The sequence below is a fragment of the Acinonyx jubatus genome, chromosome B3 (assembly GCF_027475565.1).
Source record: "Acinonyx jubatus isolate Ajub_Pintada_27869175 chromosome B3, VMU_Ajub_asm_v1.0, whole genome shotgun sequence".
Taxonomy (NCBI): domain Eukaryota; kingdom Metazoa; phylum Chordata; class Mammalia; order Carnivora; family Felidae; genus Acinonyx; species Acinonyx jubatus.
In genome coordinates, this window is record NC_069386.1 from 33,154,658 (window position 1) to 33,181,135 (window position 26,478).

The 26,478-nt window shown below is 34.3% G+C and overlaps 1 protein-coding gene, 1 long non-coding RNA gene and 1 other non-coding gene across 17 annotated transcripts in view; 2 read left to right on the forward strand and 1 right to left on the reverse strand.

Annotated features, from left to right (window-relative positions):
• Positions 1–26,478, forward strand: part of MYO9A (myosin IXA) — a 281,021-nt gene that overhangs the window by 91,622 nt on the left and 162,921 nt on the right. For all 15 annotated transcript variants that reach the window (XM_053223780.1, XM_053223782.1, XM_053223778.1 and 12 more), the window contains 5 exons: positions 1,754–1,870; positions 4,955–5,089; positions 14,017–14,138; positions 19,034–19,175; positions 25,163–25,358. In XM_053223780.1, the coding sequence (XP_053079755.1) occupies positions 1,754–1,870; positions 4,955–5,089; positions 14,017–14,138; positions 19,034–19,175; positions 25,163–25,358 (712 nt within the window). The remainder of the gene's footprint in view (positions 1–1,753; positions 1,871–4,954; positions 5,090–14,016; positions 14,139–19,033; positions 19,176–25,162; positions 25,359–26,478) is intronic.
• LOC113602150 (U6 spliceosomal RNA) lies at positions 13,012–13,118 on the reverse strand. Its single transcript, XR_003423512.2, has one exon. It is a non-coding gene; the product is annotated as a U6 spliceosomal RNA (small nuclear RNA).
• On the forward strand, positions 19,182–21,128 carry LOC128315902 (uncharacterized). Its single transcript, XR_008299053.1, has 2 exons — positions 19,182–20,426; positions 20,676–21,128. It is a non-coding gene; the product is annotated as an uncharacterized LOC128315902 (long non-coding RNA).

Genomic DNA, 26,478 nt, shown 5'->3' on the forward strand with positions numbered 1-26,478 from the left:
AGGGCTAAAAGTATAATATTGGGAGTTATGGGGTAAATAAGTATTATGTTGGTATAATTTGGTATATCTGGATTCTGTCTGACTGTTAACTTTATAAAAATAGTGGTTGTTTAATGTAAACCATAAGTAGATGGGTTGTAGTTTTTAATTTAATATGAAGGTCTGTCTTCTCACTAAAAAATTCAACCCATTTGTATATTTTATGCTAATATGTTTTCTTATTCTGTGTTTTTGTGATTTATGTTTGTGTATGTAGTTTTAAATCTTTTGGGGTGCCTGGGTGGCTCAGTCGGTTATCTCGCAGTTTGTAAGTTTCAGTCCCACATTGGGCTCTCTGCTATCAGCAACAGAGCCCACTTTGGATCCTCTGTGCACGCCCCCCCCCCCCTTCCTTCACTTGTGCTCTCTCTCAAAAATAAATAAACATTAAAAAAAATAAAACTTTTTACTTTTGCTAAGCTAGATCAGATTGTCTTCATTTTGCACTCTGGGAAAAATTGGTTATTCTCCCTGTATATTCTATTTGATTTTTTTGAATTTTAAAGATAACTTGCCTAAGTATAGAATTCTAGGGTCACAGTCCTTTTTCTTTCAGAACTTATAAATGTTTTCCAAGTATTTTCAAGTTTCTGGTGTTAAAGGTAGAGAATTTGATAGCCATCTTTTCTTTTCTTTGCAGGTAATGGTTTAGGTAGTTATTTTTTGGTCTAGAAACTTGAAACTTTTGTTTTTTTATTCACCAAAACTGAGAAATTAATTCATCATTTCATGTGGTAGATTGTAGTATTATCTACATTTTACAAATGCATAAGCTGTAGCTTAAGAGTTTCAAGTATCTTGGTCAAGGTTACACAGCTAGAATAAGTAGAGAAACTGGGATTGGATGATAGCCTAGCTTTTAATCATTATTCTCTATTTCCTCTAAAGGTTAGGACAGATATATAAATATGTACCTGATTCAGCTTCAAAATAAGTCCCTAGATAGCAAATATATGTTATTAGGACTTATATTCTTCTAACTACTAGGACTCAATTCTCTATGATATGTGTCCTTCCTTTTTAGCCTGTAGTGCTTTCTAAATGTTGAATTTTTTTTTTTAACTAATAGATGTTATTTTTTTACAATTTTGGACTTACAGAAAAATTGAGCAGATAGTACAGAGGGTTTCCATAAACTGGGGAAAGTTTGAAGTGAGGGGAAATATAAATTGTATTACTCCATAATGAAACCATTACTCTGGTGATGGAGAAACCCTAAAGGTTAAAATGGATGACAAGTTGAAGACGATTAGGAATGTCATTGTTTTGATTATGTTTTAAGAGTCTGACTCCGACTAGGATTCCACAGATAACTATAACTGATGCCTGTTTTCCAACAGATTTATTCCTCTGCTTGGAATAGTCTTCCCCACTTCAGCTGGCAAAGTTCATTTGTTTGTAAACTTCCTATAATACCTTCTATACTAGATAAAATGTATACCCCAATTTTCAGTAAAACTGTTTAGAACTGACCTATATTTTGTTTCTTGTACTTTTTAGTCTACTTTACCTGAGTTGGACTAGGTAAATGAGTATATGTATATGGAAAACTTCAATTATAGGCTATTTATGTTGACAGAAAATTAAATTTCTTATTCAGGATAAGAATTCTTGGATATTTCTTGATTGATCGAGAGAAAAACACACTTTGTTATAGTATCTTAGATTATTGCCATTTTCATTTGTTCTCCAACCCTTTTTCTTTTTTTTTCAGGCTGTGACAGTGAGGAACTCCATGGCTAAGTCTTTATATAGTGCCCTGTTTGACTGGATAGTTTTTCGGATTAATCATGCACTTCTGAATAGTAAAGATTTGGAGCAAAATACGAAGGTAGACATAAACTATATTATTATATATTTTTCTTGGAAAGCTATTTTAATAAAATAATTAAAAGGTGAAATTTAAAAACACAGAATTATGTAGAGTAATAAGTAAGAATCTGTGTTTATATGTATTCCCTGCTCTTTCCTCTTTATGTCTGTTTTTATAGACATATAAACCCTGTTCAAGGAAACTACTGTTCTGTTGTCTTTCCAGACCTTTTTCTTATGTACATTTCTGTGGATATAGACTATACAGAGTTGCTTTTCAACATAAAAATAGAATTATGCTATCTGTATTGTATCTAACTTGTATTTTTTTACCTGGTATGTCTTGAAATATATCTGGACGTTATTATTTTTAATAACTTTGTAATATTATATAGTATGTATACCTGTATACCATAAATTTCCCCATAAAAATGTTGCATTTTTTTTATTGTTAGAAATGATGGTGTAACAAATATTCTTTGTGCACATTTCTCTAGGATAAAATCCTTAAAGTAAATTGCTGGATTAAAGAATATACATTTTCAATTTTTGGTAGCTACTGCTAAATTGCTTTTCAAAAAAGACTACACTCCACTGGTAGTGTATGAAACTGCCTGTTTCCCTACACCTTTACTCATATTGGATATTATCAGTCATTTCATCTATGCATCTGAATAGGAGGAGTATCCCATTTATTGTCTGTTTTTTCAATGATAGATTAAAATTGAGCATCTTCTCATGTTTTTTCATTATTTCATTATATATTTTGCCTTTTTGTTACTCCTTTTTTGGAGTCATTGTGGATATTGCAGAGACTTATAGTTTGATATATATTACAAATATTTTCTCTTAACTTTTATGTTTTATTTATATTATATACCTGGGCCTGTATTTTTTTTTTTTTTCTTTTTAGAGAGCGAGTGGCCAGGAGATAGGGAGAGGGAGAAGGAGAGAAGGGGAGGGAGAGAATCTTAAGCAGGCTCCACACCCAGGGTAGGAGTTCAACGCTGGACTCAGTCTCACAACCCTGAGATCATGACATGAATCAAAATCAAGAGTCGGATGCACAACTGACTGAACCACTTAGGTGCCCCTGGCCCATATGTTTTAAGTTTTTGTGCAGTTAATTCTGTCATTCTTTTCCCTTATTTTCCAGAGTTGTATTTATTTTTCTTACATAAGAATGCATCTTTCACCCCAAGATTATAAAAATATTTATTCTCATACTTTTAGAATTTAATTTTTTATAATCAGATTATTTATCTGGTTGGAATATTTATTTATGTATTTTTTAAGATTTTATTTTTAAGTAATCTCTACACCCAATGTGGGCTCAACCTCAACCCTGAGATTGAGAGTCACCTGCTCCACCAACGGAGCCAGCCAGGTGCCCTTGGAATTTATTTTTTAATATGGCAGATTTTAGATATTTAAATTATTTTAAATCCATTTTTATTTCTCAGCAACTTTATGGAATAGTCTGCATATTCAGGGTAATTAAAAATATCATCTTTATTACTTAATTCTCCTGTCTTAAATGTGTAATTGCTTTTATATTAACTTTTTATGATTTGAGTAAGCCCACAGCCATAAAATTAATTGTAATAGTTATCTAATTTACCAAATTGACATATTTTTAAAGTTCATTACTTTCACTGTTTTTCATAAGGGCTTAGAATTAGAATCAGAGAAAATACTTTTTTTTAAGAGAGAGAGAGAGAGAGCATGAGTAAGGGAGAGGGGCAGAGGGGAAGACAGAGAATCTTAAGCAGGCTCCATGCTCAGCGCTGAGCCTGGTGCAGGGCTCGATCCCATGACCCTGGGATCATGACCTGAGCCAAAATTAAGAGTCGGACACTCAGCTGACTGAGCCACTCAGTTACCCCAAAGGAAATATTCTTAATGGAGAATTAAATAAATCTCTCACTATTTATCACTCATGACATTAGTTTGCCCAGTGGCTCTCTTAGCAGCAGTGGAGAAAAATTGTTTTCATTTAACCAAAATTGTCTTGCAACTCTATTTTAAGAATGAGGTGAGGTGTTGAGAAAAATGTTGGTTTGGGGGCATTAGAGCTGAATCCCTATTATCCATAGTAAGAAGTTAGAATATAATTTGTAGAAATAAAATATCAAGACATAGATGAATGAGCACTTGTATACTGTACTCTACTATTTTATACCAAATAGCTAAAAGATTTGAGTGTGTGGATTTTAGGGAGCAGAAGTTGACATTGAAGAAGGGATTGCTATTTTTTGTTACAACCTTTTAGAACTTTTTTTTCAACGTTTTTTTTTTTTATTTTTTATTTTTTTATTTATTTTTGGGACAGAGAGAGACAGAGCATGAACGGGGGAGGGGCAGAGAGAGAGGGAGACACAGAATCGGAAACAGGCTCCAGGCTCCAAGCCATCCGCCCAGAGCCTGACGCGGGGCTCGAACTCACGGACCGCGAGATCGTGACCTGGCTGAAGTCGGACGCTTAACCGACTGTGCCACCCAGGCGCCCCCAACCTTTTAGAACTTTTTAACATCATGAACCTTGTATAATTTTTTTGATGAAAACTAAAATTTGAAAAAGCCATATTCTGATACCCAGTTTCATTTTTAGTTTGCACAAGGCTGATGAAACATACTTCTTAGTTTGGTTTGTGAAGCAGAATTCTGTTAGGCTTTGGAAGTCAAAATAGTGGAACTTGCATGGTGTTCTTTGCATGAACATGAATAATCACGAGCAACCTAGCTTTAGGTTATTTTTTACTTCCCCATTGGTGGTTCTTTCTATTTCCTTGTCTCTTGGAGTTTAGGAATTTCTGAGATTGAGGTAACAGGTCACTAACCCTGCTTCAAGCATTTCTGTAAAGTAATCAATGTATTACATGTGTTAAAATTTTGTATGTATTTTTATAATTGGGATAAAAAGAAAAAAAATGAAGATACAGAGAACTAAGATGCCCTTTATTTTGTGGAATATTTTGGTTGAACATTGGCCCCCCAGAATTTCCTCTCCACTGCTCTAGAAGAACTTTGAGCATTTTGTTACTTATTTTGTGGATATTATTTATGAAATAAATTTGAGCATATTTTTTTTCCTGTTTTATAGACTTTGTCCATTGGTGTTCTTGATATTTTTGGGTTTGAAGATTATGAAAATAATAGCTTTGAACAGTTCTGTATTAATTTTGCTAATGAACGTTTACAACACTACTTCAATCAGCATATCTTTAAATTGGAGCAAGTGAGTACCTAAATGCATGTATGCTTGTCTTAACCACTTAACCTTCACTTACGTGTATACACATAACATTTTTGAGTCATAGTTACAGGCATTTTAAGTCTTGTACTTTCATGCAGATATTACAGTCTTCACATAAGTGTCAGCAAATTAATACTCAGAGCATAGTTTTTGAGCCATGTGATACAGGGTTTCCTATATTTTTTTTATAAACCTCAAGTAGATTCAATAATATGTGCTTGCTTAAGTATACCTTTCAATATAAAGATGCTTGGGTTTGGTTTGGTTTGGTTTGGGTTTCTCTTGATTTTTAATTGTTGCCATGTGCTTGGTCAATTTGTGTAATGCTAAATATGCTTGTTTGATTGCTTTGGTCTCTTAGTTTCAACGCAGTTGCTTGCTTTGGTCTCTCATTTCTTTATCTATGGGGTGGAGGAGCTTATTAATAGAATCTTGAATCAATTTAGAGTATGGATACAGAGAAATGGGATAGTTTACAGAGACCAAAATAGGTAACTAGATATTTCTTGTGAAACACTCAAATTGATTTAGAGTTGAAAGTGCGATCCATCAGTTTCCCTGAGAATACTTAGAATAAATACAGGGTCAGAGAAAACGTGGTCTCTTTCTCCAAGCCAGATTTCAAGCTAGTAACGAGTTGAGTTGTGGCCAACAATTTCAGTTTGTATAGGAAGATACAAGCAGAAGCAGGGTTCACTTTGAAATGCTGAAGAAACGAAATGGACAAGAGGATGACAACACATCTACAAAACAGAAAAAAAGAATCTTTCTGTCATTGAGGCTTTTTACATTGGGTCCTAGCTTTAAGCATATTTACCTTCTTAAAGGGTTAGGACAGTTGCACAAGCAGCACTAGTCCTGGCCATCTTGATGGTGCTTAAAATGTTTAGCATATTCAACCTTTTAGCTAGACTCTCTGATGGAGCTGTTAAAAGATAGTACAGTATTATTTGTTACAATGTTAGCTAACATTTATGTAGTACTTACTATTTATCAGGCAGGTACTATTTTTATTCTAGTTGTGCAGATGATACCTAAGCCTAGTATTCAAACCTTAACACTCTGGCTCTATAATTCTTGCTTTTAAAAAGCTGAGCTGGGATTGATCTACTAGACTGAGTCTAGTGTTCTTTTAACTAGATCATGCTAAATTAGTTTTTAAATGGATATATGTATTGGAGGGGTAGAGAAATGTGTTTTGTTGACTGTGTGCTGTATTTTACAAAGCAAAGCGTCAGTTGCTCTCTGGATCATTAAACAGAAGAGTAAGTAAATTGCTTTTGAAGAAAAAAGGTATTCTCTTACAATTATTGAAATTATTCTTACCTTTTCTAGAAGTGTAGGTTAGACATGGAGGAGCTACAAGAAATACTTTGACTAGAAACATGTATAAAAACATGCCTCACAGTTCATGGAAAATGTTTTTGGGACTACTTGGCTGGGGGTGATCTCTATGTATTTGCTAGTCTGAATATCATAGTTTTGGGCAATGTGGTGGAATTATGGATCAGAAGATTTAGATTCAAAGATACAGCTTTTTCCTTTCAATTTTTAATATTCCCTTCTGTAATTTAGTGTAATGGGTATACTTTTGCTATAATTTTTAGAAAGTTTGGAGACCTTACACCTCTTTGCCATCTCATCTATTTTATTCTTCCTTTCTCTCCCTTCTTAGGTTTTTCCACTTAAAATGGATTTGCTGGGCCATAAGAGATTTAAGGCAGTTTAAATATTGAGTGTTTTGTTGATTTGTGTATCATTGGTACCTAGAATAAGATGGGTACACAGTGACTGTTTGTTAAATTCAATTGACTACAACATCAGTTAAGTAGATAAAATTTGTTGAAAATGAGGATAGAAGTAAAAAGCTATCAAATATGCTTAGGGAGTAAACATCTGTACTGAAGTAAATTTTGTCTAAAAATTGTGTATGGACACATAGGATGGGAGACAGGTATAATAACTGCCCTGTAGGATGGTAAGTGTGAAAATCAGGTAGAAGGTTAAAGTAGTGATATAAGGGATGAAGTTGATTAGAACTTCATGAAAGTCTACAAACATTTCCCAGGGGTGATTCGGGAATATAGTTTTGAATAGAAGATTGAGTTTACCAGATTGTCAATGGGGAAAAGATATTTTAAACAAAGGTAACAATCTCTTTAAAATTGTGAGGCATAAAACAGCATGGCACTTTAGAGGAACTGAAAATAGTTCAGTGTAAGCTAAAATACAGGATATAAGGATAGAGACAGGGAGGAAGATTAGTTTATGAAATAAAGGGTCATATACTTGTGAGCTTTATATGTCATGCAGAGAAGATTGGAATTTTTCTTTTGGAAAATTAGGAGCTATTTGAAGTATATTTAGCAGAGGATTTGAACTGTGTAAGATAGACTGGTGGAAGTGAAATGGAGGGAAGGACGTAATCCTTGAGTTAAAGTAGTGTGAGTGTGATTCTGAGTTCTGAATCAAGTTATATGTAAAGATAATATGGAGTAGGAGACCAGAAAAAGTTTCCGTGATTTGAAAATATACTTACAGTTGTCATTTATAATACTGTTCTCTTATTTCCGTTACTTGCTCAGAATTATCCTTGAAGTCATTGGCTCATCACTAAATTGAATAACAGTTGTGTGTCACGCATTGTGCTAGCCACTGAAGACAGCAAATTTAGAGCACAGGGATCTTATCTGAGGAATTTATAATCTAGAGAGTTTTTCTCATCTCTGTCGCTTCTGGGGATATCAAACTAGGAAATTTGCCTTTGTAGAACACCTAAAAAAATGAACAGAATATATTTAAAGGCATTGAGTTACATTTAAATAAGTGAAGTTCTACAGGGCTTATTATATCTGCAAGAGGGAAACCCAGAGAGACGAGACCAGCATTTTTGGACAGCTTTGCCTCTAAAGATATTTTTCTATTCTGGTAGAGGGCTGCCCAGCCTTAAGAATCTGAGAAGCTGAACAGAGTTTCTTCAGATTTAAGAACAAGGAAGATACTCCTGGTAATTCCTACAGGCTTTATGCTTGAGACCTTAAGGATTATGTCTTAGAAGTAAAGATAAACCAGAAATAGATCATGCATCATAGGTACTGAAGCCCAGTTTAAGATATTCTTAGTTCCAGTTTGGTTGAAAGAGTATAGAATTCCTAATGTTCTCAGCCACGTGCAAAGAGCAAATTCACTCTCCAGTGGAGGAAGAGATCATCCTAGTGCTAAAATTATCTGTATGATTTTTCATATACAGGAACAAGAATTCAGTTTTTTTAACTGAGAATTCTTTTTTTAAAAACATACGAGGAGAGAAACCAACATGAATAAAAAACAAGAGAATGAATAGATTATTCCACAGGAGATCCAGGAAATGATGTTATCTGACATGATCTTTAAAGTAATAATGGTTTCAAGAAATTTTTTTTAAAAGCAGTATTTTTATTGAAGAACTACAAAGAGATCCCAAGTTTAGGAAAATCTAGAACTAAAAGGGAGAGTGAAATTAAGAACATAATGATAGTTTTTAACAGTTAGATATAGCTTAAGATTAGTGATTTGGAAGATAGGCCAGAAGAAGATACCTAGTCTGATGAAAAAATAAAATACAAGTAATAAAAGGGACATATGGGGTACAGTGAAAAGGTTTAACATAAGTGTAAGAGGAATTCTGGAAAGATGTATGTGAGGAAAGAGAGAATATGGTAGGTGCTATATTTGAAAAGATAATGGTTGAGAATTTTTCCAAAACTCAAAACAAAAAACAAAAAAAATCCAGTAAGTGCACATTTGAAAAACTCTAAGAATTCAAAGCATGGCAAGTATAAAGACAGTCATATAGTAAACCAAAGACAAAAAATCTGAGAATCTGAGAGGCAGTCAGGGGTTGAGGGTCAGGCATTAAATGCCAAGCGATAGAAGATTTTTTTTTCTCCCTCTGTTAAACATTGTTAAGTAAAGATAGTATTATGATTTTAGGATAACCACCAAATAGTAAATGAATATAAAATTGTCAAGTTAATATAGGGAACAAGTAAAAACTCCAGCAATCCAAAAGAAAGCAAGAAAGAAGAATAAAAGCAATACTGAAGCAGGACAGATAGCATATGGTAAAATGGCTGATTTAATCCCACAATTATCAGTGATTGTGTTAAATATACATGGATTTATTACTCCAAGTAGAAGTGAAATAGTGTCATACTAGATATAAAACAAAGGTAAATTGCTCCCTATAAGAGAGATTCTTTAAATATAAACATATTAAAAAGTTAAAAATAAAAGGATGGAAAAAGCTTTAATAAACCTGAACAAAAAAGAGCTAGTAGGTAAGTATATTAATATCATGCTTTAAGCATTGCCGGAGATCAAAAAGAATATTTGATAATGCAAAAGGACGAGTTCATCAGGAAGTATACAATTCCAAATTTATAGGTTACTGATAACATAAATTCAAAGTATATAAAACAAAAATTAAAAGTAAAAAAGAAACATGTAACAGACCTTCCTGAATAGCTAACAGAATAAGCACACAAAAGAAAAAAACAGTCAGGGTATAGACTATTTAAAGCACCCAGAGGATGTGGCAGATGCTTTTGTGGGTGCTCAGCCCTTCTTGCCTTTAGGTTTGAATGCCAGTTTACTTGGGCCTGTATCAAATAAGGATATAGAAGGTTTTTTGTTTTTATTTTTGTTTTACTTTTGGATATGGAAGATTTTTAAAGCAAATACTTATTTGACATGTATAGTTAACGAACTGCAAATTTACAAAATGTATAAAATCTGTCCTTGTACTGGACCATAATAACAAAGGTCAAGTTTTGGGATTGAAATCACACACATTTTAGTACCAAACAGAAATTATGCCCGAAGCCAACAACCAAAAGATAACTGGAAAATACTTTTATGGGTAAAAATTAAGAAACGTCCTTCTGCATAGACTAGAAGTTGAAGAAAATAGAAAATATATTGAACTGAGTGAGCATGTTGCATACTAAAACTTGTGGGATGTAACCAAAGGTGTATTTAGAGGAAAATTTTATAGCTGTTAGAAGATTTTAAGATTGAAGAGCGATGATAAAAGTACCCCTCCCAACAAATTGGAAAAAGATATAAAGGAAGTATAAACCAAAGGAAAGTATAAAGAAATAATAAAGATAAAAGAGGAAATTAAATAAGAGTGAAAACAAATATGCCATGGAGGAAGATCAACAAAGTCAAAAGTAATATATTGAAATGATGAATTAAGACCCCTCAGAGGGGTGCCTGGGTGGCTCAGTCAGTTAAGTGTCCTACTTCAGCTCAGGTGATGATCTCACGGTTCATGGGTTTGAGCCCTGCATCAGGCTCTGTGCTGACAGTTCAGAGCCTGAAGCCTGCTTCAGATTCCGTGTCTCCCTCTCTCTGCTCCTCCCCCGCTTGCACTCTGTCTCTCTCAAAAATAAATAAAAACATTAAAAATGTTTAAAAAAAAAAAACCCTCAGTAATTCATCCAAGGGAGTGACAGAAAAAGAGAGGGATATAAATAATCAGAATTCCAGTTTATAAAGAGGACATCACCATGGATCCTACACACATTAAAAAGATAATAGGGTACACTAAACAACTTTATGTCCATAAGTAAACTTATCAAATGATATGAAAAAAAAATTACAAAACTGACACAGAAGAAATGCAAAATCTGATTCTTATAACTATGAAAAAATTTCAATATGTAATTGAAAGCCTTTCCATAAAGAACATTGTAAGCCACATTGGCTCCAGTGGTAAATTCTGCCAATACTGAAAAAATTAGTATCAGTTTGACATAAATTCTTCTGTGGAGTAGAAAAAGAGAGAATTCACAATGCGTTTGAGGGGCCCAAGATCTGTCCAGATCCAGATCTGTCAAGGATATTATTAGAAGTGGAAATTAAAGTGAATTTCACTCATTAAACATAGATTCAAAAATTTTAAACAAATATTATCAAATGAAATCCAGCAAGATACACAAAAGGATAATATAGAACCAAGTGGAGTTTTTTCCTGGTGTGTGTTACATCTAATCATCAATTGATTTAATTCATCTATAAACAAAACAAGAAAAAAAAAACTTATGGTGATCTCACTAAAAGTATAAAAATCAGTTGATAAAATTACACAGCCATTCATGTTAAAAAAAAGTCCTTAGCAAATTAATTGTAGAGGGCATTTACAAAAACCTATAGTTAATATTATACTTAATGGAAATAGGCTGAATGCTTTCCCCTAAGGCATCTCCTAAGGGAGTTTTCCTCAGTTTTTCATTATGAATGTAGGCATGTGAGGACATCCAAATGGACTGACTGTAAACATAAGAAAAGATTTTTCACTTATTAGGGAATTAAAATGAAAACCACAGTCAGATACCCCTATGCATTCATCAGAATGACTATAATGAAACAGACTGATAATACAAGTATTAGAGATACTGTGCATGGGGGAAAGTCCCATTTACAGGTGGTGGTTACATAAATTAGTACATCTGCTTTAGCAAGCTGTTTGGCAGTATCTGCTGAGGTTATACATGTGTAGTTTATAAGCCTGTGTTTTCACTCTCAAAATGCATATACACATACCAAAAGTTTTGTGCGTAAATGTTAACAATGGTTAAAAACTAGAAATAACTGTAATGTCTATCAGTAGTGCAGTGGGTGAATAAATTGTATGTAAATACTTTACAGCCAATCAAAAGACAGGGTATCAGAATGGATAAAAAATCAAGGTCCATCTATATCCTACTTACAAGAGACTCACTGTAGACCTAAAGACACCTACAGATTCAAAGTGAGGGGATGGAGAGCCATATATCATGCTACATGTTAATGGATGTCAAAAGAAAGCTAGAGTAGCCATATTTATATCAAACTAGATTTTAAAACAAAGACCGTAACAGATGGAGAAGGGCATTATATCATAATTATGGGGTGCCTCCATCAGGAAGATCTAACAGTTGTAAATATTTATGTCCCCAACTAGGGATCATCCAGGTATTTACATCAATTAGTAACAAAAATAAACAAACTTACTGATAATACCATTAAAGTAGGAGACTTTAAAACCCCACTTACAACAATGGACAGATCATCTAAGCAAAAATAAGGAAACAATGGCTTTGATGACACACTTGACCAGATGGACTTAACAGATATACTGAGAACATTTCATCCTAAAGCAGCAAAATACACATTCTTATCAAGTGCACATGGAACATTCTCCAGAAAAGATCACATACTCGGTCACAAATCAGCCCTCCGCAGGTACAAAAAGATCGAGATTATACCATGCATATTTTCAGATCACAACACTATGAAACTTGAAGTCAACCCCAAGAAAAGATTTGGAAAGCCCTCAATATATGGAGGTTAGATAACATCCTACTAAAAATGAATGGGTTAACCAGGAAATTAAATAATTTTTTTTAATGTTTATTTTTGAGAGAGTGAGAGACAGAGCACAAGCAGGGGAGTGGCAGAGACAGGGAGACACAGAATCCAGTAGGCTCCAGGCTCTGAGCTGTCAGCACAGAGCCTGACGCAGGGCTTAAACCCACAAACCATGAGGTCATAACCTGAGCCGAAGTCGGATGCTTAACTGACTGAGCCATCTAGGCACCCCTGTATGGTTCTATTTATATTTGTAAACATATGAATCTTAACAGTGGTATGAAAAGTTAGGAAAATCGTTAAATTTGGCAAGGGCGTCTGAATTGTATTTGGGAAGAGGAGATGGGAAGGATTTTGGACTGCTATTAATGTGTGTAAGAATCCATATGTTCCTGTTAGGTAGAGTGCTTGTTAACCATGCTACAAAAGAGAAGAAACAGAATCATACAACTCCTTGGGGGTGACCTTCATTTAGCAATTACTTCCTTGTGAAATTATTAATTAAAAGGAAATAATAAATTATCTTTTCAGATTTGCATGTCATCCTTGCACATGCACCATGCTAATCTTCTGTGTATCATTCGAATTTTAGTATATGTGCTGCTGAAGTGAGCATAAGCATATGCCTTTCCCAATTAACATAACTATCACTTATGCACTACCATTCTTCTTTACAGGTTAATAGTAATAATAATAATAATAATACCCAAAGAATGATTAAAATCACAAAATCACCAATTTGCAAAACCATCATATTTGCAGAGAAGTGTGTGAATGTTATCAGTGTATTTCCTTGGTGCCTAAATACTGCTGTGTAGAAACTTATTCGGGGGCCTCATTTTGAAAAACAGTTTAAAAGCAAATATTTCCCAGTATAGAGAAAAAGTTAAAACCAATAGGGGCTTAATGACATCGTTTTAGTTGCTCAAGGCCTGCGCTTTGACTTTTTTAAGTCTTGAAATTTGAAACTTTTTTTTTTTAACGTATTGTAGGAGTTCCCTCCCCCCCCCCCCACTCCACCAAGGGTTTTATTTTACCAAAGTACAGTGTGTATGAATTCCATATGATATCAGTAATCACTGTAGGTGATGGTTTTTTTCTTTTCCCAGACATTGCTTCATTAAATTCATTGTTGATAATCCAACAAATACTCTGTTCTTTTTGATGATTTAGGGTAATGTGGGAGAAATTAGGCTTCTTCATTTTGCATTTTTCCTTAGTGCAGTCCACAGATAAGGTGGCTAAAACAAATTCAGCCCTAAATTTTCACCTGAGTGGTATTACAAATAGCATTCTAACAAAAAAATTTGGTTACATGTATGTTTTAATGAAAACAGACATAGACTGTATGAAGGTTTTATACCACCGAAATTAAACATTCTTCTATTGTGTAGATTAGCAATTTAAAAAAGAAAAGTTTAGAAAGTTCTTTCAAGCCTGGCAAAAGCTTTCCAGTCTTTATTATATACCAATTATTTTCTGCGAGATGAATAAACTATGAATTTATTTCCTAGGAGGAGTATAGAACTGAAGGTATCAGCTGGCACAATATAGATTATATTGATAATACCTGTTGCATCAATCTTATTAGCAAGAAACCAACAGGACTACTCCATCTTTTGGATGAAGAAAGCAAGTGAGTATGATTCTTTCAATTTTGCTGTTGGCCATTTGGGATTTTCATGTCTTTTTATTAACTGTGAAGTTTTCTTCTTACATAATGAAATAATGTGCCAAAGTTTCCCTTGTATGCATTTTATTATGTGTGTGTGTTTCTAGGAAAATTGGATGCACTTCAGCATTGAGTGCATTCTTTCCTTGAGTTTTTCCAGATTTCTTCTACTGAGTTTCTTTGACGTTAAATTTGTTGGCATATTTTTTGTTGTTTTCCATGTTCTTCTCTTCCTGAATTGGGTTTTATATAAGATATGTTTGTAGTTTTCATGTTTATCAGCAAAGAATATCATGATAGATTAGTGATGTCTGTCACAGCTGTGCAAGTGTAAATAGCAATATAGACCAAGTATTTGGCATCCTTTTTACCACTGTGTAGTATACCAAACTTATATATAAGCTTCAGAAATAAAACTTCATATAGCATCCTCCACAGTGTTTTCAGTGCTCTATAAGATATTATCTAAAGTAAAATTATCTTATGAGATGGCAAATCTAGAACTGGAGAAACTGAAGTGATGGGGAGTATTTAAGTTTTCTGTCACTCTTCAGTAAAATGTTTAGTAATTAGGTCACCTGATGTCTAGCTTAACATTATACCCATTGAACTAAGATCTAAAATATTGGGAATTCACTATCATAGGTGGGATGACTATACATCATCAGGCTTGAATAGGACAATCTGAAGTTTATGCCTGTTGTCCAGTTTAGTTATTAAAGGTGCCTACTTTTACTTACAGATATCCTGGTTTGTATGGTAGGTTGTAGGTTACGCTACTAATATGCCATAAACATTCAGAATTGCTATCTACCAATCTCATGGTCTTTAGATTGAGCCTGTGTCAGCTTCCAGGCTGAGCGTGTAACTTGTTAGGGATTCTCTATCCTCCTCTCTCTGCCTCTCTCCTGCAACTACGTGCTCTCTCTCTCAAGATAAACATTAAAAAAAAAAAAAAAAATTGATACCCAAAAATATAAAGTAATACAGCAGATTGCAAAATAAATTGAAAAGGAGAATGTTACCAGTTACATCTTCCTACTTTATCACTAGTCTGTTTCCATTAATTTAAATGAATTAAAATACAATTAACACAAAAATATTTTATATCCAAAGTTGCGTAAAAGTTTTTTGTATTGCTCTATATGTCCTGAAACGTATACTATCTTTTATAAAATTGTAAGGTCAGTGGTTCTTAGCTGTGCTCACATACCTTACCTCTGGTGTATTTTATTTTGGAAAGCATCATAGGTGATTATGATATTCGGTGTTGAGAACTACTGTGGTTGATGTTAAAATGCAGTTCTTTTTTTGAGGTATTTTATGATAACAAAAAGAACAAAGTGTAAGCAATTCTAGAAAAAGATTATACAGGTATCAAATGATGGATTTGAGATTCAGGTACTCCAGGTATTTCTAACTAATTAGCTTGTGCTTTTAAGTATTGTCCTATAAAGCTTCTTTATAATGCTCAGGCTGTAGAGTCAGAATTTCAAGGTTGCATTCCATCTCTATTAACTGCCTTTGGCAAATCTCTGAATGTTCTTGGTCATTGTTTTTTTTTTATGTAAAAAGCAGATGATGATGAGAAATGATAATGCTTTGTGCTATGTATCTTAAGGTGGTTGTAAGTAGCAGTTGAGATAGTATATAATTAAAACATGGGAGAAAAGGGTTGTTGCCTGGCCTATCATTCTTTACTCAAAATATTTTGAGTTTATATCTTACTTTACAAAGACTGTATTTTCCTGGTCAGTTGCTACCTCCCATAGATATAAATATTACCCAATAAGAGACTGTCAACTCTTTGCCATTACTCAAAAGTTCCTGGGTGTAAGCCATGTGGCCAGAAATTACAGAGAGACGGATTTTAGCTCAATGTAAGGAAGAACTTACTAGTCAGTAGAGCTGATTAGCAGCTGCTTTATAAAGTAATAAAATTTCCCAAAATCATAATTATTTTGCATCATCTGTAGTTGGGAGACTGGACTGAATAACCTCTTAATTGTCCCTTCAGCTATACTTCTATATTCAGTCCTCCACAAATTTTTTTTTATAAACCCTAGTATAATTTTCTTCATTTCTATATCAGTCCTGTTGTTCTTACCTCCTTTTGTAAATGGACCACTTTGTCTCTATGCGTTAACATCCCAGAAGATGCAAAGGCATGAAATGTTTTCTCTCTGCCAAAATGGGTTGAAAACAGTCACATTTAAGAAGAGCTATTTGGGGACCACTTTATAAAGTAGTTTTCTTCTAAGAACTGTTTTGTTCTATAGGGAGCGTATAACTTGAAATCTATCCTTAGTGGTGTTTCTCCTTCATTCAGTGTTATTTTACTGCTTTAGGTGAATGGGTTTGAAGTCAGAAGTCTTGTTTAATTTTGTCTTGCTATCTCTGGGCTGTTTGGCCTGGGCAAGTTATTTAAGCTTGATTGTAAAGGATGCAGTGCGAAGTTTAGAAAGAAGGAGTAGAATAAGCAAAGTTAGGTATGAGCAGGATGTTAGGAGTGTTACCAGTATTTCCTACAGTATTCAAAGTGTGATCTGTTGATGGCAGGACTTGCAGCACCTTGAAGCTTGTTAGAAATGCAGAATCTGAGACTTCGACCCCAGACTCTTTTAACAAAATGAAGTTAAGATCAGTGCATTCATTTAGGACAGCATTTCATGAGTCTTGCCTGCCCATAAGAATTACCTGGAGAACTTGGAAGTAGTACTGATCATCACCACCCTAGGGTCAGTTCAGTAGAATCACAGGAATGGGGTCTAGGCCTTGGTATTTTTGCAAGCTAAAGACACAGAGAGGCACTAAGGCTATCCTGGCAGATAGCCTTTGGGGAACACTAGATGGAAGAGCTTTGACATGCACAATAATGTATGATATTTGTCTCTGTTCCAAGCTCTTTTGCTTGATATTGTAGTGTGTATCCATAGGTGTGTATTGAATGCAGGAAATGTGGAGAGCTTCCCTTTCTATCTTTCCTTGTTTGGAATAAAAACTGTTTTCATATATGTTTTCCTTTGAAAATTTTTTTTCTCCATTTAAAAGTAGGAAAAAAATCATAAGCTTTTTGATTACCCAGGGGATTATCCAGAGACCATGAGGTGTGAGTATCCTTTCTGAAGAAAAGCATCCTGTGCTGTGGATAGTGAAGCATTAAGTTTGCAGAGTTTGAGTTTGTCTAGGGTTAGGAGCTTGGATTCTGTCTCTTTGCCTTGGTGATCCATAAATTTTCCTGAGTAGGGAGGCACATGATTAAAGCAGTATTCTAGGAAAATTTGTTATTTTGCTTTGGTGACTTGAAACAAAGTTTAAAGTCACTGACACTTGTAGAGGCTGTTGCTGTACTCTCTGTTTGAAATTGTAAGAGTTATAGTTCATTCTAGAATGGCTTTAGAGTTCTAGAATGGACAGGAAGAGGTGGATGGTGGAGATATTTTGAGGAAGGGTTGGTATTGAATGGAAAAGCAGGCCTAGGTGGATAGAAAAATGGCAGTGTTGGCAACTTAAGAAATGAGGTGACATTTATGTCCTTCCTATAGGATGCCAGCTAGTGTTAGATGTTTTTACTAGTTTTATTTGATTCTGCTAACACTGTGATACCTCATTGTACTCATTTGTGGAAGCTAGCTGGTTCTTGAAGCTTACTGAAGGTCACTGACAGAACTGGTAATCTAAACAATGACTAACACCAAAGGCGTTCATTTTAATACATTTACATAATTATTTTCGTTATAATTTTGGAATCATTTTTACACATTAGATTTTGTATTCATCATCTTTACAACCTCATGTCACATTATTTCTCATTACTTCAGCTACTATTAAATGAAACTATTCTCTGAAAGATACTTGCTTCTTCCGTTTTGTCAGTGATATTTCCTTTATTAAGAAACTCCACCTTTAACATTTAGCTCATAATTGCCTCCTGTATCTTCGTTAAACCTTTCCATTATTTCCAACCACTAGTGATTTTTTCCTCTTCTGAACTTTTATATTCTTGTATTTGCTATCATGTATTTATTTCTTTTTCTTTTTTTTTTTTAATTTAATGTTTATTTATTTTTGAAAGAAGAGAGAGAGAGAGTACGAGTGAGGGAGAGGCAGAGAGAGAGGGAGACACAGAATTTGAAGCAGGCTCCAGGCTCTGAACTGTCAGCACAGAGCCTGACGCAGGGCTTGAACTCACGAACTCATGAACCGCAAGATCATGACCTGAGCCAAAGTCAGACGCTTAACCGACTGAGCCACCCAGGTGCCCCTATCATGTAATTATTTTTAATAGGTATCATTTGAATGATCCCTAGATATGAAATGCTCATCAGTGAGTATAAACCCATTGATGTATATTTGAAATAATAATAGATATAGTATAAAATTATATAGTAACTGGTATAGGTATGAAAATTGCTACTTAATTTATATATCAAGAAATAGGAAAACAGAAAATGACTTATGGATTTAAAGGATCTATCAAAACTGGGAGATCATTTTGTTTTTGGAAGTTCTTGGCCCCAAACAGTGGATCATTTGAGTTTTATTTGGTGAGTTTAATGGTAGTGTCACACAATGCAACCTAAGCTAAAAGTTTAAAGACTTGAGTTTATTTCTCAGTTCTGCTACTTGCCAAGTGTGAGTTTGGGCAAATCATGAATTTTGATCCCTCATCTATAAAACATCAATCCTTGTTACATTCACTTTTTAGCTTGTTATAAGAATCAGATTAGAGAATATAATTTGCTCTTTGTAATTTGCTAAATGTGTTAGATGGCAATGTAATTATGAGGGTTTTTTTTTTTTAAGATTATTAACTGTTGCATCTTTCTTTAGTATTTTTGCTTTTGTTTTTAATTCAGCTTTCCACAGGCTACAAATCAAACATTGCTAGATAAATTTAAGCATCAACATGAAGAGAATTCTTACATTGAATTTCCAGCTGTGATGGAGCCTGCTTTCATTATAAAGCATTATGCCGGGAAAGTAAAATATGGGGTAAAGGTCAGTAAATTTCTCATTAAAATGCCTTCAGGGTAAAAGTGTGTTTACTGTATTATCATTCCTGTCACACTGCTTTCTTTGTAGTTTATGGAAGCTCTTGATCAGTAACCATTAGAGACATTTTGTAAGAATACTACTAACCCTCGTATCCTACCTTGCAATATATTACTGTCTTATGTGATATTTTTCTTGGCTTCTTCCTATAGATAAACTTGATATCAGTCCCTTCAAATAGTTTTTTGAATATAAAAGAATAGGTAGCATAAATATCTCTTAAACCCACTATTTCATTAAGTGGTTTGATGAATTTTTCTCTTCCCTATATCCATGAAGCTTGACAGAAGATTTTGTCTTCATGCACCATTAGGTATTTGTGAGTTTGCATTCCTAATGCATATATTGAAACTCTTAACTCCTGCAGAGGGGAACCTTCATAATTGTGTCTATTTCCTGTTTGTAATTAGTGAGCCCATTACCCTTCAACCACTTGATATTTAAGCCTACCATTTAAGATAATTTCCCAGGCAAGGCAGTGATGTTTTGGAGAAAAGTGGAGCAATAAGCTTTCTCTTGGGTCTTGAGATTAGAGTCACAACTGAGATCACTCATTCATTCATCAATGATTCACTTATTTAGGAAGTGTTTGTTAAATACAGGCTATGTGTCAGACACTGTCCCTGGTGTTTGGAATGGCTTAGTGATAAACTAGACAGACCTGTTCTTGGCTCAGTATGTGTGTGTGTGTGTGTGTGTGTGTGTGTGTAATATAGATAAATGGGTATTGCTATAAATAAATGAATGAGTTCTATGAGAGATAGTAGTCAAATAGTGGATTTTGAATTTGGAGATCCATGAATACCTCTCTGAAAACTTAAATATTGAGAGTTAACCTGAAACAAGCATTACCTTGGCGAGGAGTTGAGATGATGAATATTCTAGGACATGAGCTGGGAAAGAATTAGTATGTTAAAATAATTGAAAACAGGCTAGTGTTACTAGATTATGGTAAGCAAGGGAGATAGTGGCATGAAATGAATTTAGAGAATGGACAGCAAGTTAATTCATAGCTTTTAGGACAAGTTAAAGGTGTTTGTTTTTTGTTGAACTTATTATGGGGAGCAATAAAAAGATTTTAAACAGGATGTGATTCGTGTTTTTTAAAGATTGCTTTGATTCCTTTGAGGAGAAGGAATAGCAGAGGATGAGAGAGGAAGCTGGGAGATCAGTTAGGAGCTTTTTTAAATCGTTGAGGTGAGGGGCGCCTGGGTGGCGCAGTCGGTTAAGCGTCCGACTTCAGCCAGGTCACGATCTCGCGGTCCGTGAGTTCGAGCCCCGCGTCAGGCTCTGGGCTGACGGCTCAGAGCCTGGAGCCTGTTTGCGATTCTGTGTCTCCCTCTCTCTCTGCCCCTCCCCCGTTCATGCTCTGTCTCTCTCTGTCCCAAATAAATAAATAAACGTTGAAAAACAAAAAAATTAAAAAAAAATAAATAAATAGTTGAGGTGAAATGTTAAGGTAAACTGAACCACCAGGGTGACAGTAGAGATGTAGGAGATCTAGATGATTAAGAAAAAATTTTGGAGGTGTAATCAGTAAAACCTGATTGATTTATTCTAACCTATCAGATAGGTTGAAAGTAAGTGACTTCTGACTGTAACTGATGGGTGAATTTGAGGTGCTGTTTCCTGAGATGGAAAAGACAGGAAGGAACAGATTTTAGAACAAACATAAAGAATAACAGAATAGGGGTGCCTGGGTGGCTCAGTTGGTTAAGCACCTGACTTTGGCTTAGGTTATGATCTCACAGTTCGTGAGTTCAAGTGCTGCATGGGGCTCTGTGCTGACAGCTCAGAGCCTGGAACCTACTTGGGATTCTGTGTCTCCCTCTCTCTCTGTCCCTCCCCTGCTCACACTCTGTCTCTAAAAATAAATAAATATTGAAAAAGAAAAAAAAAGGAGTAACAGAATTGAGTGGTGGCTACCAGGGCTGGGGATGGAGGAATTGAGATGTTGGACAAAGGATACAGACTTGTAGTTAGAAGATGAATAAGTTCTGGAGCCCTGATGCACAGCATTGCAATTATAATTAACATTGTAATAATAGCATTGTCTTCAAAGTTGTTAAGAGACTAGATTTTAGATGGTCTCACCATAGAAAAGAAATGATAAATTTAATGACCTGATGGAAGTGTTAAGTAATGCTATAGTGGTAATCATACTGCAGTGTATAAATGTATCAAATTAACATATTATATACCTTAAACATTACATGTCAGTTTTATCTTATGTAAAAAAAAGATTTTAAAAATACAGTTTAGAACAAAAACCAGAAATCTTGAGCTATATATAGTGAGGTGTATAAAATACATAAATCTAAAGTGTACAGATTTCTATCAGGCCCCTCCCCAGCTCATTCTCCCCCACTTAGAGGTAACCACTATCCTCATTTTTTATCCTTGGTTTTACTTGTTATTAAATTTCAGATAAATGGAATTATATATACACTTGTATGGATTGTTCATCCATATTATCAGATACGTTGAAATTAAAAGTATGGAAAAATATATACCACACAAACCCTAACTAAAAGAAAGCTGATGTATAATTATGTTATTATCAAAGTAGACTTTAAAGCAAGAAGTATTACTAAAGATAAAGAGGCACATTTCATAACAATAAAAGGGGCCAGTTTGACAGGAAGACACAATCATCAAAAGTTGCATGTACCTAATGATTTGATTCAGTACATAAAAAGCAAAGTGAGAACAAAAGTAGAACTAGAAAAATCCATCTGGTTGTAGATTTTTATACATATCTCTTAGTAACAGAATAAGCAGACACAAAATCAGTAAAAACAGAAAAATTGAAAAGCATTGTTAAAAACTGACCTGCTTGGTATATTATAAGGGTAAGTAGGCAGTCTTTGGGTGTTCAGAAATTAAGCACAGTCCATCTATGTAACCCATGAGTCAAAAAAGAAATTACAATATAATACTAAGTTCAAACTGAGCATGAATGAAAATACAACATATCAAAATTTGCAGATTTGATAGTAATTGGTAGGATGCATTTAAAGCAGTGATTTATAACTTTAAATGCATATATTAGGAAGAATGGTTGAAAGTAATTAACGTTCCGTTTCAAGAAACTAAAAAAAGAACAGGAAATTAACCCTACTCCTCCAAATTAGAAGGAAATAATAAAGGGAAGATCAGAAATCAATGCAGTAGAGAACAAACATACAAGAGAGAAATTACCAAAGCCAAAAATTAGTTTCTTAAAAAGATAACAGAAAATAATCTAAGTAAAAGGTAATAGAAAATAACTGATAACAGAAAAATATTTAAAAATTACAAATATCAGAAAAGAAAAAGAGGACTTAACTACATACTCAACAGATATTAAAAAGATCTGAACATATTTTGCCAATAAACTTGTTAACATGAAAATGGAAAATTCCGTGGAAAACACACATCATCAGAACTGACACTAAAAATACAGGCAAACCCGGGATTCCCACTTCTGTTAAACAATTTAAATCAGTAGTTTAAATCTTTCCCACAAAGGAAATTCCAGGCCCACATGATTTTACTGGTGAATGCTTACAAACATTTAAGTAATACTAGTCTTGCTCATTCTCTTTCAAGTTTGAGATCCCTTTAAGATGTATAAGTGGATCTCAAACAAGAAAGATCTGAGGTAGAAATACAGATTTGGGCCTCATCATATAGATAGTGTTTAAGGTCATTATTATGGTTGAGATCAATCACCTTACATCAGATAAGAATTTCAAAAATGGAACCAGCAGTAGGGACTGAGAATGCACAGCACAAAAGGTAAGTAGTAAATCACAAGATGTGTTGTTATAGAAACCAAGAAGAAAATGTCAAGAATGATATGATCAGTTTGTGAAATGTACTTAGAAATCTGGAACTCTGAAGACATATGAGACCATTGCATTTGGAAAATGAAGGTCTCCCATCAATATTTAACAGTCATCATGGAAAAGATTTCTAGAATTTTATGTCGTACCATATAGTTATTAATAGGATGGGACGGTCTTTGGTATAGAACAGACTAGTGTTTCAGTTCCTGTAGTTTGACCTTCTTTATCTTTCTATTTACTTATCAGTAAAGTATGGTTTATAATTATTCTGTGTTATTAAGTACTTGTTAGAATTGAATAAGTTATGTATAGTCCTTAACTTAGTGCCTGGCATCTTGTCTCCCATTGTAGGTATTAGCTGCTGCTGGTGGTGGTGGTGATTTGAATTTGTAAATTCTAACTCAGTTTTACTAACTTTTATAATATATACTTTTGCTCAAAAGATGGTTAGGGGAAAGCCAAGGACCAAGATTTCTGGCTTGTTTTCCCTCTTCTATTCTCAAGAGAACAAAGAACAGGAAAAGAAACCCCTAAAAGTTAATAGGATGAGTCCAAACTGCCTTCTAGAAAACATCATACTAGGCGTGCTCCTCGTAGAAGTCTGAGTTAGAGCTGTTCTGTGAAGTTGCACCAACTCCAGGTGATTTACTCACCAAGTTTTAATCCTTTAATCTGGGTGTGTTGGACTATACATATCAGTCTAGAACCTTCTTCCATGAGTATAAGCTTTTTGTCCTCTTTATCTTTGTGTGGAGTGTTTTAACCCATTTTCTTCTGATATTCCCTCCGACCTCCATTGGCAGGTGGTTTTTACTGCCTGTTTATGCTCTTTAGGTAATACTATCCTGCTTTAAAAAACTCTGTGGATAATGATATCCATATGTATTTTCTGAAGTCTGTATAGGATTCGTAGATGCATATATTCATCTGCCTACTTGATGTCTGTATGCAGACATAGTACAGTGGTTATGAGTGGTTGTCTTTGAATCCCTGTTCTACTTACTGTGTGATAGGGACCAAGATAGTTAACCTCTCTGTGACTGAGATTCTTCATCTATAAAATAGGAATAATAGTAATATTCTCCATCTTAAGGAGTTGTTAGGTGGATGAAATGAGCTTAAATGAGATAGCACATGTAAAATGCTCAGAGGAGTGCCATGTACATAATAACCATTCAATAAATGTTACTTACTGCTATCTTTATCCTCACCATCTCAGACTTCACTTGTACAAAACTAATCTCTTGGTCTCATTTCCTTTCCCTAAACCTTCTCTTTTCTCTGTGCTTATCCATATCAATATGGCACCTCTATCCACCTAGTTACTTAAACCCAAAATATAGGTGTTACGCTTATTCCCTCATTTTCTCGCTGGGGCCTAATCCACCAGCAAATTACCAGCCTTACTTCCAAAACATATCCCAAATGCAATAACTATTTTCTCTTTACAGTATTACCACCAATGTAGTCTAAAGTCACAATTAGCTCTTACCTGGAATATTGTAGTAGCTGTTCTCCTTTTTTTAATTCTTTGCACAAATTCATTCCCTCTGCAACATCCAGTGTTGTTTATAAAACAACATTTAGCTTATGTCATTAGCCTTCCATTGGCTTTCCTTTACACTTGAATAAAACCCAAACTCCCAACTCAGGCTTATGTAACCTATTTATTTGCCAAATCTTCCACCACTCTCACCCTTGCCCAGAATGCTCCAGCCCCTGGTTTTACTGCTTATCTCCTAACTTGTCCAGTTCATCACCACCTGTGGGTAGTAGGTGTTTCCTTTGCTTAGAACACTGTTCCTTGTCTTATGTCTGCCTCCTTTTTATTGTTCAACTCTCTGGTCATTTTATATAATACCCCTTCAGAGAGGCTCAATGTTTAACAAGCTGCAATAAAATAATTGAATATTCACTCTAAATGAAATGTATTATAGAATTCAGTAGTTTTAGGGTTGGATGGGACTTTATAGAAGGTATCTGATCCAGTTAGCTACCTAGAACAGAAATCACTTCTATAGTCCTTATTTAGCCACTTTTCAGACATGTCACCCATTGTCTTCTATTTTTTTCAGAAATAACATTGGTACTTTTTTCATGTAGGATTTCCGGGAAAAAAATACAGATCATATGCGCCCTGACATTGTAGCTCTTCTAAGAAGTAGCAAGAATGCATTTATCTCTGGGATGATTGGAATTGATCCTGTAGCGGTTTTCCGATGGGCAGTTCTCAGAGCTTTTTTCAGAGCCATGGTTGCTTTCAGGGAAGCTGGGAAAAGACACGTTCAGAGAAAAACTGGTAAGCAGTAGATATTAGTATTCTACCATATTTCATCTTTTAATTTTTTACCTTTTTAAAATAGAGATATCATAATTTTGTTCTCTTCTGTTTTCTTACCATATCCTAACATCATTTTCAGATCTTATTAGTTCTAGTGAACTTTATATGATTAAGTGGATATATGGTGTTTGTGTGTATATATGTGTTGGTACATTTTTATTAATAAATCCTGAGAGGAGTAATGTATGTAAGACACCTGGTATTTAATAGGCATTTAGTAAAACATTGGTAAAATTTTTAAACAAAAAAACAAAATGATACTTACCATTATTTATATAGAATTAAATATTGATACCTTTTTCTATTTTCTTCTTAGGCCATAGTTTTTACTCCAAATGAAACATAATTTAATGTGGAAGAATAAATCAGGAGATAGAAAAATTGGGATAGAGGTAGGGTAGTCTAGTTAGAGATAACCTGGCTTCAGTAATCAGTCAAGTGTCATTTCTTCTCTTGAAGAAGGTTTTGTGACTATTGGAAGAAGTTTTTCTTCAAAATATTGCCTTCAAAATTGTGGGGTAAAGTCAGATAATAATGATACATATAAAATATCTGTTTACAAATGTTAAATTTCTTTTCTTCCCACTCTTTAGTTCATTGAATTTTACTTTGAAATTTAGAAATGAATGAAGCAGGATACTTTTTCTGTGTCTTTTCCCCTTAAATCATAAAACGCCATATTTCACATTCTGTGGGAGGACATCTTCATAAGCACTTGCCACTTAATGGAAACCACACTGTTGCTTGCTGTAGCTCTAGCCTTAGATAGACCATTGCTGCATAGTGAGGATTTTCTAATATATATGTAGTGATTTAAAATAAGTTTTTCTGCCCAGAGAAGCTTCAGTAGAAGTTCTCTAGGACACATCTGTGCTTTCAGGACCCCCAGACTTACACATATGGCTTTTTGGTATGTGTACTAGCAGTAAAACTTTTAGGTTCAGCTTTTATATATTTCACGTGAATACACATATTTGGGAGATTGTATTTCTAAATTGAGAGAAAAATGCTAATTGAGCTTAGCTTCTGTTTTTCAAATTATAATATGTGCAAACTGGCCTTTGTAGGTAGAGAGAAA